This window comes from Pleurodeles waltl, chromosome 3_1, assembly GCF_031143425.1.
Source record: "Pleurodeles waltl isolate 20211129_DDA chromosome 3_1, aPleWal1.hap1.20221129, whole genome shotgun sequence".
Lineage (NCBI taxonomy): Eukaryota > Metazoa > Chordata > Amphibia > Caudata > Salamandridae > Pleurodeles > Pleurodeles waltl.
Window position 1 is genome coordinate 282,727,023 of NC_090440.1, and position 14,539 is coordinate 282,741,561.

Sequence of the window (14,539 nt, forward strand, 5' to 3'; positions counted from 1 at the left end):
GTATATGCCTTTATGAATAGCCCCCAATGTGTTCCAGCCTGTGATAGCTGCTCTTCAATATAGGCACCTTGTAAAGTGGGTCTATATCGCAGGACATACCTGGGCAGAGCGGGGGTGAGCTTGAAAGCATGCATCCATTATTTAAAGTTGAAAATTGATAGTAGCTCATGTAATGGATATGCTTTGCAGCATCCAAATATTATTAAACAATTAGGTACGTGGTTACATATTTTATCACTGGTAGGAAATTGTGGTCATTGTACATTTGCTAGAGGAACTCATAATGTGATTGGTTGAGGTGCGCTTATCTGTTTTTCATTGGCTGTTGGCCCTCGGAAATTGGATGGTAGCTTATGCTTAGCTGGATAAGCTCCTGCACGTGAGCCTCCTGTCCGGAAGGAAGGGGGCGGTCCGGGTCTCTTGTGACATCAGCATAGAGACTTGTTGTCCACCTGTACTTAACCGCCTTATTTTGGTGAGTGGTGTCTGGATGAGAGCCTTGTGTTACCAGAGATTGGTAACTGTGGTGGAGAGTTTTATTTCCCACTCCTCCTTAACGGGCTCAGTGCATTGGAAACAGAGACATGTCTAAGGGCTAATTTTGGAAGCTCCTGCTTGTTATTTTTATTTTTTTCAAGTTAAGTGATTGTGTGCTTAATCCCATTCACATATTAGCCATGGAAAATAATTGCTCTATGTGGGTGTTAATGTTTATTCATGTGGTTTGCTCACTCTGAATGTAGCATTGTAGTTCTGTATAGGGTCAGATGGAACTGCTGTCACTGTAACTTAATTTAACCACTGGCCAAACTGTTTACCTCTTCCAGAGCAAAAGTAAGTAATCAAAACCTGGTAGTGGGGGTGACTCAGATAGTTCCTAATCCCTAAGAGAGTGTGGTAGCTCCCTAGGACCGTAGACCCTGCCTTCTACTGTGCCCTTGCTGCTGCTTGCAGTGTGCCTCATCAGTTCAACCACAGAATATGAATCTTAAGGTGCAGAGCATGGGGCTCTCTCGACTGCCTTGAGCCACTCCTAGTCTAAGGATGTCAAGCTCTGGTTTACATGCCTGAGTCGAGGCTAAATCATTGCTGCAATCAAGACTGTTCTTCTTGGGTATATGAGGTGCTGAAATTATGTGCAGACCCATCTATCTCTGCATTATAAAAAAAATGAATTAAAGGAAAATCAGTACTATTGTGCATTGATCGTGAATTGTTCTCTGTGACTCCAGGCAGTCACAAAGTGATGCATTATGTGATATCTCTGAAGACCATCCGCAGCACAAATTTGCTTAATCAGTCAGCGGGTGACACCCACCTTGTGACAATAGACTCCTTCTTTTTCGAGCAATATTGTGTTTTGTTTTATATATCGCTTGCTCGTGTGCAGCAAATAAAAGATGTCACTATCTCTCGACTGATGGAACTTCTTTTACAGATCTCCTGGAGAATGGAAGCCTGAGCCTGACTCGGCTCGTGATCTACGTGTTACCACTTTCTTCAAAGTAGAGTCCTAGTCATTAAATTACTTTTCTACAGCATATTTAAGAAAGGACTCCTATCTGACCAGATAGATAACAGCTTGAGCCACCACTCGCTGCCCTGGATCATACTTCCATGTTTACTAGCCCATGACCTCCTAACTGGGGTGCACGTGTTTGAAATCCCTTGCCTCTTTTGGCGTGGGGATGGAAAAGGCTAACTGCAATCTTCTTTCATTGTGTTTGGATAAAACACTCTTGCCCTCCTGATTGCAGTTTTTATGTGAGGGGCATGCAGGTGTGTCTTGTGTGCGACTGTACATGCTTGGGGTACAATATGTGGGACTGAGCTGCACCTTCTAAGTGTTTGTGAATAAATAACACTACTAAAGAAAGGAGACTCTTGTGAGATTGCCTCTTGCCTCCAGTGTGTAGTTACATTCACTGTACATCAGCATCTAAACCCATATGCCTGCAGGTGCCCGCAACACTGGAGCAGTGGATTGCCACTCGCTCTAGAGCCCATGCAGGTAAGCTGACATGCAGGTGGTGGAGGAGCTGCGCCGCTGTGGCTTTTCTGTGTTTCCCAGTGCGACAGCTGCTACTGTTCTGTCTTCTGGCTGCTATCCTTCCTATTGCTGCCTCTCATTGTCACACTTTGCCTTTGTGTTGTCTGACCACAAAGCATTATGGTAATGTGCAACATGTCTAAAATAACATTGAGAAAGCCAATAGACCTCACATAGGCGAAACCTAATGGCTTTACAAATGCTTGTTAATCTTGACATGGTGCCTTTGGCGCAAACATTTCATGGGATGTACTTGTCATTCCTCATATATGCTGATGACATATAGGTTTTGGCGAGTCCATTCACTGACATTTGATCTACCCCTGCCACTGTAGAATATTAGATTGAGGATGAACATAAAGTATTTAACCGAATCCAACTTAAACTGAGATTTTTTTGGGCCCCCAATTGCTCCATTGTGCTGCATTCTGTTGGATTATATTCTTTGGCTTGTGACTTTGGGTGTCTATTTAACTATTGCTTTAATGACATAAAAGCTTGGGGTGTATTTTGATTCTGCCCTTACCATATGTCACCATCACTATGATTTCCAAGACCTGTTTTTTCCATCTAAGACAGCTTCACAGACTAGTTCCTTTTCAATCTTTCAATCATAAGGTCATTTTGGTCAATGCTCCTATACATTCAAGACTGGACTGTGGAATGTGAACTTCTCAGGGTTTTCTAATAAACACTTCTCCCCAACTGCAGCACATCTAGAATGCCGATCCCTTCAAGGCTATTTGGTTTCTCCATAAAGTCCATCTAAAACCATCAGGCCCATTACAGCTTGCAACTTTAATAGATAGACCACGAGTGCTCCAAGTTCAGACTCTAAGCTCCTCCTGATGATCCCTAGGGCCAAGACAAAGAATGGGGTGGAAACATCTTCCGTGTTCTGGGTGTGAGCTGATGGAATTATTCTGGGTTCCCTCAAACTGGAAAGCAATTTGGTCAGATTTTGAAGGGTGTTGAAGACCACCCTCTTCCATTCTGTGACACATTAGCTTCCCAGTTGGTCTATTCTTTTATGTATCTCTTTATAGAACAAGTGGCCTCATGCATGGGCTGGACATTCAGCTCCACAAGTAGACAATACAGCTACCCATGGAATCATCGAAAGCCATGGTGTGTGCAGTTACTGACCACACAAAAGAATACAGGGAGCCAGGGCAACAGCAATGACAGTGCCTTTCTGGACACATATAGTGCCACATTCCTTAACACCCTCTCCACACAAAAAAACAATTTTTGCAACTCTACTGCTGCCTCTTTCTCCCTGAATGGGGCATATGTATTTGTACTCAATCACCAATTACTAATGTATGTTAATTGGCTATTACATTTTGTTTCAACATGTGACAAGAAATACAGTCAATCGTAAACATCTGTTTCCTAAAGAGGAGTCAGATCAAGTTAATGAAGTATTATTTGATTAATTTACAATCTAAAAAATCATCCCTTATTTCTTTCTGCATGTGTTAGAAGCATATACAAAAATACAACAACAAAAAAAAAAAGGCTAGTTTTTTTTTTTTTTTATAACTTACCAATGTAGGTTGATCAGTTTGATTTTTTTCAGGATGCAAAATTCCATTCTTCCGTCTTCGCCTTGAAGGAGAACTTGTCTTGTCAACCTAATGTGCAAAATTAAAAATATATATATATTTAAAACGCTGCTGGTTATCAGCCATACCTTAAAGGAGAATGACACTCATCTATCACCTTTCAGAAACAATTCACGAGGAAGGATGAAAAGATGGCAATTGAAGAACGTTATAAAAAAAAATTAAAAAACTAGGCGAGGGCAGTGAGCTCTGCTGCGCTGGCGAAGCTATCAGAGTTTTTGGCACTCCGCACTCGGCTTGGGGTGCGGAGTTCAGCCAAAATGTCTCTGCTAGCCCCCCTGCGGAGCGGAGCTCCCCGCTTGTTCACTGCAGCTCAGTTATGAGACAAACAACTGTCTAGGCCTCTTGCACAAGAGGCCCGAAATGGCAGTTTTCACTGCCTACGGCCCTCTCCTGAATGTGCCTGATCTCGGAAGCGATATGCCAGTTTCGATCCTGCTTAGCGCTTCTGAGATCGGGCGCATTCAGGACAGGGTGCCACTAGGGCAGGCAGCAGTGGCACTCTGGCACTCACGGAACTCTGTCTCCGCTGGATTCCATGGAGTTGTAAATCAACTCCGTGGAACTCTGTGAGCGACACCCAGACCTTAAAAAACAAACAAAAAAAACGTATTTTCATCACTGTCTGCTATTCCAATTGTTTTGCAAATCACACTTATGATTAAAATTTTTGATTTCAAGAAAAAATAAAAGGCGCACAGTTGCAAGTTAAAGAAGGTCATCTTTAAAGGCCTTTTCTTTTTGAGCGTCCATGATTTTTCCCAAACTTTGTTTCCTCTATGCTGATGCTAGAAGCCCAGCGTGCAGTTCTAGGCGGACCCTTAGTAGTGTTCACGGTTTAATTAATGCAGTTTTCAGAAGCATAAAACACTAGTTTTGGTGAGTGATATTTCTATAAAAGCAGCACGACCTGGAACAAGTAGGTATAAATGGTGGCACAGAGCAAGGTATTTTAAAAACGCTTAGATTTTGAAAAAGTGACAGTTTTTACAGCTCACATTTAGTATTTCTATGATTGATTCCCCACTGCCCTGCATGCCAGACAGTGATATAACACACACGTAGGAGACTCCTTCTAGCAAACTTTGGCAAGGGGACCCTTGAATTTTACTTTTGCCGGCCACCTCAGAGATGTAGAGAAAAATAGGCTGAGGAGGAAGATGCCCGAGTCTTTGGGCCCCCTTCATCACAGAAGCCTGTGCTGCACTCGACATAGTGTAGAGGTGTACAAAGCTGTACTTAATGTAACCATTTAGGACTTAAGAACATGAAATGTATAAGAAAAAACATGTATTTGGCTCGGATAGAGACCATACCTTGAACGAAAACCAAACCTAATCATCCTTAATGGATCAATGGGTTCTCACGTTCATGAACAGTAACAAATTAAACAGGACACGAAGCAATGCAATGGCAATTTTGGGTCAAATGATGCAACTCCCTATTGTATCCTTAATTTAAACTTGTGCACACTGTGACTCGTCCTGTAGTATGAATATCTGTGTTCTACATAAGGGCTATAGTCAATGCATCTTGTAATTCAAATGCATATATATATCTCATATGATACAAATCTGTGAATTTATTTTTTGCGCCAAATGAAAGCTAACATATCCTGTGTTATAGCGATTGAAGTTAAGCTTCTGTCACTTCTGGATTAAGGGCACCACCTCCTTTAGATGGCCACAATAATACAGTCTCATCACCCTAACATTGTCGTTAAAGCAGCCATACTAAGTGCAAAAATGATTAGTGTCCCCTTAATGGCTTATAGTGGTTGTTAACAGCCCTCTACAGATGTATAGGCCTCAACCAAAGGCAAGGGCCTAAAACAATGGAAGAGTCTTAAATAAGGAGTATGGCTAAACAGTCAAACAGAAAAGGTACCAGCCATTATTGGCTATCCAGCACTCTGTGGTCTTCAGTGGTGGTCCCAACATTCCAATGTTCTAATACTCATTTAATAATTTGTGTAGTTTTTTAAAGTCCAGTGTGTAAAGTTGCAGCACAAGATTATCAGTGGGAAGTTACACTCCAAACAGTGAAGGGGAACCCCAATATGATATTTTTTTCATTTTTGCAACTTCCTTCGGAAGAGTGCAGTTGTATGCAAAATGGAAAACTTCCATTTCCAGTTTAATCCTTTAGCACACGTAACCTGGTTCTGACCTCAAGCTTTTGGCTCATAACATTTTAAAAGCTTAGTCCTTGGACTCCAAGGGTCTTTCACCCATTTTTAGCTATTTAAATGCATTATTGGAAAGGTGGTGGGCAGTTAATGATAATAAGGTCCACTGTAGGTCACCGTTATGTGCCAATTTCTAAAGGTACCCTGAGCCCTTGCCCTGAAAGATTATTGTACGGTGTGAAGAACCTTGAATTAAAATGTGGACTCATCCAGGAAGCAGTGGAGCACCATAGGAAATATAGTATATCTTCTTTGGATAGGTCAAGTGGTCAAATTCATTGCAGATTAATAATTCCATAAAGACAGTTCATCTCCATCTACATATCACATAGAGCTAGCCTCAGTCCAGAATGAGTCCCAGGTCACAGTTTTAGCATAAAAGTATGCAGGATGACTCAGAGTGTGGGAAGATCAACCTTCGGTCAGAACAGTTACACCGCTCAGGTCACGCCTGAAAGGTCACCAATGAATATAAGGAACATCGGCCATAAAACAGTTAATCAAAACATTCTTGTCACATCCCAATAAAATTCAATTTAATCAGATTAAAAGCAGTGTGCAAATTAATCATGTCCTGAACAAGAGAACAATAGGGAAGTTAGTTTATAGACACATTCTTGTGGACTATGACTCTAACCTGTAATCCTAACAAGCGTGGTTGAACGGATTCCAATCTTCACTTCAAAACAATTTCTATGCTGCTGCCAACTTTTGTTCCATATTTTTCAGACCTGGCAAATAGTCCGTAAACCAAGAATTTACAAGCGTGTTTTAGTTCATTCGAATGGTTAATGGCCATTTTACCAAAAGTGTCAATGGACACTTTCATTCACCTGATTAAAGTGCCTTTCGGAAAAAGAATGTAATGAGTAGACTGCAATCATAAACGTGGCAAAGATCGAGCTTTTTCTAAATAAGCAAATTTCTTTTATTTATGGTTGTTTGCTCAGCGCGTGGAAACGGTTAGTGGGAAATTTACCGTATGAGAAGATCATCGGCCCAATAGATCACAACTAATATCACTAATCCAACTTCTCTCTAGATACGGTCATCTACAGAACTTGCTCTTTAACATGCCTCCGCGTTGGGAGAGAGTGACCAGACCAACACGCGTTCTTATATGTGTGTAAAAGGCCGCTTTATTGGAACAGGTGCCCCTAAACCTACCCCGCCTGGCCTTTGCCTTACAAAACTAAAGCCTCACTAGACATCAATTCACCTGTCCCCACCCCTCCCCCTCCCCTACCCGATCCCTCCCCCCTTTCTTCTCGTCCTGTCTCCTCCTTCCTCTTGTCTCCTTTCTTTCCCCGTCCCCTCCTCTTCTTTGAACCTGTCCGCTAATGAGCAGTCCCCTGCCTGTCCCTGTCTAATTAATACTCCTTCCCGTCCTAATACCTGACCTGCCCTGCCAACTCCGTCCTCCACCCGAGTTTTTACTAGCTGCCGTGCAGCTGTCCCCCGCTGGGCCTGCACCTGTCCAAAGCGACACCCTAACCACCATAGGAGGCACCTGCTCCAACAAGAACAACCCTATCAATTGGGAGGGAGGGCGGGAGAAAGCAAAACCCCGTAGAGCCTAGACTAACGTCCCAGCCACCAGGTCACCTTACGAAATGGTGGCTGGGGACACAAAATGTCCGCTTAAATAGGCCCCCCACCCCTCCCTTGACTGGCACCCCGGACGCCCAACCGCGTCGCGGGTCGTGCCACCTCGCCCAAAGACCCCGGGGGGGAACTCCTCGTGCCTCGTCCTCCCCCCGAGGCCCCATTGGGAGAGAGTGACCAGACCAACACGCGTTCTTATATGTGTGTAAAAGGCCGCTTTATTGGAACAGGTGCCCCTAAACCTACCCCGCCTGGCCTTTGCCTTACAAAACTAAAGCCTCACTAGACATCAATTCACCTGTCCCCACCCCTCCCCCTCCCCTACCCGATCCCTCCCCCCTTTCTTCTCGTCCTGTCTCCTCCTTCCTCTTGTCTCCTTTCTTTCCCCGTCCCCTCCTCTTCTTTGAACCTGTCCGCTAATGAGCAGTCCCCTGCCTGTCCCTGTCTAATTAATACTCCTTCCCGTCCTAATACCTGACCTGCCCTGCCAACTCCGTCCTCCACCCGAGTTTTTACTAGCTGCCCTGCAGCTGTCCCCGCCACCAGAAAAGACCCTGACTTTTCTGCCCCCCCTCTAGGGCTCCTTGAACAACTGCTTGAACTGCTCTTTCACCTGCAATAAGTACAATTCCATTCCTATGAATGACAAGTGTACCCCATCATCCCTAAAAAATTCAGCATCCTCAAATTTTAAATCAAGGTGCTCTAAAAATGTTACCCCTCTCCCGACGCAAAATCCTTTCATCTCTTTGTTCAACTTCCACCTGGCTCTCTCAATAGCCCCAGGCTTCCTCGCTCCCCTCCATACCCTACGCGGGACAAATGCTGTGAAAACTACATGACATCCTCTCCACTGCTCCAACAGAACTTGCAAGTCTCCCTTCATCCTTTTCAACAAATTTAAACCCGTTGTACGAACTAAATCGTTTTCTCCTAAATGAATAAGCAGCACGTCCGGACAATGTGCCCTGCCCCTTAAACTTTGAAGCCTTGGCAACAGCTCCTCCCATAGCATACCCCCTTTTCCTATCCATTTAATCCTGTAACGCGACGAATCCAACCCCAAGTTATCTCCAATGGACGTTCTCTGCGCTTGCCGTTGCGCCCACTTTATAAATGAATGTCCAATGACCCATAGCTCCAGGAACTCAGCTTCCGGCCCCAGTACCACACCTGAAAAAGAAAAACAATCATGAACCCATTCACAGCACATGTTAGAGCTTTTTAACCGTCCCAACCCCGCGCGTAGCGCCGAAAACAGTCCGATTTCCACCTTCCCAGGGCCATCAATTCCTCTCTCTTCCACCCCTTGTTCCCTGCCTCAGTGGCCACCCCAATTCTAAAGGAGTGTGTGCCAAATTCTCTTGGCTCCAAGCCAATCCTGGCCAAACCCTTTCTCAAAACCGCCAATAGTTGGGCCGCGGACACCCACTTACCATCCGCATGACAAAAAACTGGACCTTCTGATGACTTAGCCTTTTCCCTCAACCGGTTCCCCAAAAAGACCGGACAAACGCACCTGATCGGATAGGGCCTCAAGTATACTGTAACCCCTGTCCCTTTTTGATCTGTCTTTGAATACCTTACATGTAACGCCAAATTTTCCTGCCTACTCTGTACCTCATCCCATCTGATCCTCCGTCTGTCCCGTAACCCCAGCAACTCAGACACCCGAAACGCTCCGAAAAACAACCACGACATCAAAGTTCTGAATATTAACGTCTCATAAGCATCATAACATATCTCTCCCAACGCCGGCAGCAATATTTTTAAAGTTGCCACTGATATCGGTCGCCGCACGCGTATCGCCAACCCCAACGATTTCTCCCAACCCTGGAGGATCCTCAATCCTAATTCACCCGCCGAAGGTGGGTAGCCCCATATCAACTTACCCATGAACCCGAGCGCCAACAGCTTACCCGAAATCGTGACCCTGCTCTGGCCTTTTCCAATTAAATCCATGATAAATTGGACCACATCTTCAATTATGTCCTCCTGCCTTACCCGCCAACGTGCCCCCGACTGCAGGAACTCACTCCAAGCTTTTGCATACGCTCGTCGAGTAGACGGAGCCAACGAGTTCATAACCAGCTGTAACATCCGCGATCGCCTACTGTCCAAAGCACCTCTGGCATGCGAACTCTCCTCAATTCGACACCCGTGGTCAATCCATGGAAACGCTGCCACTGCGAACGAGACAAAGCATCCGCTATGTCATTATTCGCCCCTGGCACATGCAGCGCTCTAAAATATATATCGTGGCGCAAGCACAGAAGAACGAATGCCCGCATCAACTGCAATACCCCCGCTTCGCGCGCCGACTGTCGATTCACCATCTGCACCACTGCCATATTATCGACCCTAAACAACACCCGCGAGTGACGAAGCTCCTCGCCCCATAACCAAACCGCCACTATCAGCGGGAAAAGCTCCAAAAATGCAATACTCCGACCCCCATACTTCCATGCCTTTGGCCATTCCTCCGCACACCAACGACCCTCCCAGAACACACCGAAACCATAGGCCCCCGCCGCATCTGAAAACATCTGTACATCCCAGTCTCAATTGTCCCACCTCTTCAAAGGAATACCGTTAAAAGATTCCAGAAACTGCGCCCACATCCGCAAATCCTCTCTCACTCCCACTTTCAACCGCACGTGATGATGCGGGAGTGCGTGTCCCGACAGTGCCAATGACCGCCGTCTGCAAAAAATCCTGCCCGCGCGCACCACCCTACACGCAAAGTTTAAGTGTCCCAACAGCACCTGAACCTCCTTCACTGTAACCTTGTTCTTGCTCACCATTTTTTGGATCCGCTCCACCATGTCTGCTTTTTTGTCGATCGGCAATCTGGCCAATCCTGCCACTGTGTCCAATTCTATACCCAAAAACGACAGTGCCGTAGTTGGCCCCACTGTCTTTTCGGAAGCCAGGGGCACTCCCAGGTCTCCCATGAGATCCTTAAAGCCGCTCAGCACCGCCGCACAGAGCGTGCTGTCCGCCGGCGCAGCAAAGAAAAAATCATCCAAATAATGTGTCACCCATTTGTGACCCGTATTCTTTTGAAATATCCACTGGAGAGCCGTACTAAATTGCTCAAACAGCGCACACGAGCTGGAGCAACCCATGGGCAACGCCTTGTCCACATACCAATTCCCCTTGAACTGGATGCCCAACAAACCAAAGTCATCCGGATGTACCGGCAGCAATCTAAATGCAGACTTCACGTCTGTTTTTGCCATCAGAGCACCTGCTCCCAACTGTTCAATCATCTCAACCGCCACATCTACGGACGCATATGACACTTTAGTGACTTCCACTGGGATGAAATCGTTAACCGACGTACCTTCCGGCCACGACAAATGATGAATGAGCCTAAACTGCCACTCTTTCTTTTTGGGCACCACCCCAATGGGGGACACCATGAGATTCTCCAAAGGCCATTCTGAAAAGGGGCCTGCCATGCGACCCTCTCGCACTTCCTTGTCCAGTTTATCCTGTACCAGCTCCTCTTTCCCGCGCACGGATTTTAAATTTTCCGCCCATCTCCGCTCCCGTGGCCCGCGATAGCCCAGCCTAAAACCAAATCGAAAACCCAACACCAGAAACTGCGCTACTTTCGGCTTATCGTAAGTCACTAAATACCTCTCTAAGCGATCCACGTTAACCGGCGTACGAGCCCTTCCCCGCCACCCCTTGTCGCTGACGCAGTCCTTCTCGTGCCCCATAATTGTTGCTCTGACCCCCACTCTGTCCCCCCCCCGAGGCTGCGGCATTTTGCTGGCCTCCACACAACGTGACTGGGTGTCTACCCGCACACTTGGAGCACTCGTGCCGAAACTTGCAGTACTCCCTGATACAGAGTCCTTTGTTATAATCCCAGCAAGCTCCTGTACGCACCGACCCGGCGTTGGTGGACCTGGTTGGGCTGGCGCCTCCGGACCCCACCCCTTGGGTGGGGCGGTCACGAAAGGGCCGATAAATTATAGGCAAACCACTGGCCGTAAAGACCGTCTTGCCAAACTTTGCTGGACCCATGGTGTGTTGCCACAGATCGGCATCGATTTCTCCCCACTGCGCCTCGGAGTCCGCCGCCATACGCGCCCTAAATTCTTCATCGTACTGCCGCCAGGCATAACCACCGTAGTTAAGTTGTGCCTTCCGAATAATATCCATATATTTAAACAACGCCACCGACCGTTCCGGAAACCGCTCGCAATAAACACTGGCGAAAATCAGGAAGGCGGCCGTCCAATTCTCAATGGTTACCGGCACTTTTGGTCGCTTTGAAAGCTCCCACTCCTCTTCTTTCGAGCCTTCCTTCGCCCTGACCTCCCTGTGCAGCAATTTAAGGATCTCAATATATTCCCCTTTCCATATCTTTTCCTTCGTGGCCATCGTTAAATGCGCCCCGAGTGGCTTCGCCGTTCCCATATATGGTAACCTGACCCGTTTCGACGCCGGTTCTTTCTCCTTCTCTTCCTTCGCCTTCCCTGCTTTATCCCCTTCATCTCCTCTCTCCTCCCCAGCTGCGACCCCTTTTCCCGCCCCCGCACTGTCCGTGGACACCCCCATGTCCTGTACATATACACCTTTTACTAAACGAACCGACTCCTCTCGCGCCTCCGACGCCACAGATACCATTGACACCGTCGACATCTTACCTGGAGACAAAAGCGGGGGCCGCTCCTGAACCTTCCGCTGTTCTCCTCTCCCTGCCTCCTGCGACCCCTTTAACCGCCTCGACACCTGTGAAGACTTACGGACAGGGTTAGCCACTCCCCGCCCGCTCCTCTCCCACCATTCGCTAGTTACACCGCTCAGGTCACGCCTGAAAGGTCACCAATGAATATAAGGAACATCGGCCATAAAACAGTTAATCAAAACATTCTTGTCACATCCCAATAAAATTCAATTTAATCAGATTAAAAGCAGTGTGCAAATTAATCATGTCCTGAACAAGAGAACAATAGGGAAGTTAGTTTATAGACACATTCTTGTGGACTATGACTCTAACCTGTAATCCTAACAAGCGTGGTTGAACGGATTCCAATCTTCACTTCAAAACAATTTCTATGCTGCTGCCAACTTTTGTTCCATATTTTTCAGACCTGGCAAATAGTCCGTAAACCAAGAATTTACAAGCTGTTTTAGTTCATTCGAATGGTTAATGGCCATTTTACCAAAAGTGTCAATGGACACTTTCATTCACCTGATTAAAGTGCCTTTCGGAAAAAGAATGTAATGAGTAGACTGCAATCATAAACCTGGCAAAGATCGAGCTTTTTCTAAATAAGCAAATTTCTTTTATTTATGGTTGTTTGCTCAGCGCGTGGAAACGGTTAGTGGGAAATTTACCGTATGAGAAGATCATCGGCCCAATAGATCACAACTAATATCACTAATCCAACTTCTCTCTAGATACGGTCATCTACAGAACTTGCTCTTTAACATGCCTCCGCGTTAAATAATTCTACAGAGAATTCTACGAGAAAAACCTGGCCAGGATCCACTGAACATCTAAGTCTTCGAGAAAATGTGTCTTCGAGAAATTAAGTAAACTGCAGTAAAACGAAAGTGGGTAAATACGTTACAGCGTAGGTTTCTGTGGTCATTAGACTGCAATAACATTTTTTGGCGGAGTTATCTACTTTACGATGTGCAGCAAAAGGAGAAATTAAGTCACTTGAATCATAAGGAAATTCTATACTTTTATTGGGGACGCACGCCCTCTTTCACGCCACGGTGCATGCACAATCTACTTTATTAACATTAATTATCTAGCATAAAGGAAGTGATCGAAACGTGCGGCAGGCAAAGCCAGAGCTTCTTAAAGCAAGGCGCCGGTTGATGTGCAGATTCTATGTTTTTTATCGGCACTTTTACCTCTTTTACAATACCTCTTTTATAATACATAAAAGTAGGAACCATTTTTGCATTACTGACAGTAATTCAAGCTGCACGTTTTTGAACAAATAACACTCGAGCTAAATAACCTATAAGCAAAATTTGGGCAGGACAATTTGAAAAGCATGCAATTAAAATATGGTGAAAGGAACTCATTTGTGAATTTAGCAATAAAAAAATGGATATGTTGGCATTACACAATTAATTTCAAGACAAGTGCAAAGCGTGGAAGAGTGTCACAACTATCTTAAACCATCAAAAATGACAACTGAGCAGATATAAAGCACCATAAAGTATTTAGATATCCACCAGACCTTCCCATTTTTAACTGGCTGATGAATGTACTGGTTTGTGTTCTTAACTGATCTTCTAGAGCTTTGCTGCGATAGGCAGCGGCAGCCTGTACCTTTTTAAAGTTGTGGGGTGAGTGAAGTGCCCCACCACTTCGCAAAAAAAAAAACAAATTGAAAAAACACTCCCTCGCGAAAACCCCAACCTAAACTACCCCTCAAGCCCAAATAACACTATAAACACAAACACTACACGTACATGCACTAAACACGTACATAGCATTTTGCACATGCATTACACACACATTACACATTTAAAAAAAAGAAAAGGCACTTGCCCATGGGACGCACGTCCTTCTGTGTGCTTCTGCTCTCCGATGCTGGAAGAGCTCCTCTAACCAATCCAGGCACTTCTCTCATGCTGTTCACCAGCACGAAAGAAGCACCTGGATTGGATGGAGCGTCCTGGCCGGACGCTCATTCAGGCCCTGAAGGCCTGTGTCTGGTCTCCACCCAGCTGTCTTAGACAGCTGAGTGAAGAGCTTCAAAATGCGCAGGTCACTTTGGCCGGCGCAAAGCAGCCGGCCAAAATGACCTGTCCGCTTTGGTGCATCCCTGCCAGGCACTGCTCCAGTCCTCTGCTGCCCGAAACAGAGTCAGTCCTCTGTTGCCGGCAGCAGAGAACACGCCCAGCATGTTTCTGGGCTGGTGAGCGCTGCGGAGGAAAAATAAATGGCAATGAAATATTTTCATTGCCATTCTATTTTTCCTGCGCAGCTCACAGCGGGTGGGGCGACGCTTCCCCCGCCCTCTAGAAGAAATTTATATTTAAATAATAATGACTAGATGGATTCCGGACCGAGAATGGACT

General features: G+C 45.8%; 1 protein-coding gene across 2 annotated transcripts in view; it reads right to left on the reverse strand.

The window, feature by feature from the left end:
* The window catches only part of MYZAP (myocardial zonula adherens protein), a 584,270-nt gene that overhangs the window by 424,945 nt on the left and 144,786 nt on the right, over positions 1-14,539 (reverse strand). For both annotated transcript variants that reach the window (XM_069222400.1, XM_069222399.1), the window contains exon 3: positions 3,601-3,687. In XM_069222400.1, coding sequence (XP_069078501.1) covers positions 3,601-3,687 — 87 coding nt within the window. The remainder of the gene's footprint in view (positions 1-3,600; positions 3,688-14,539) is intronic.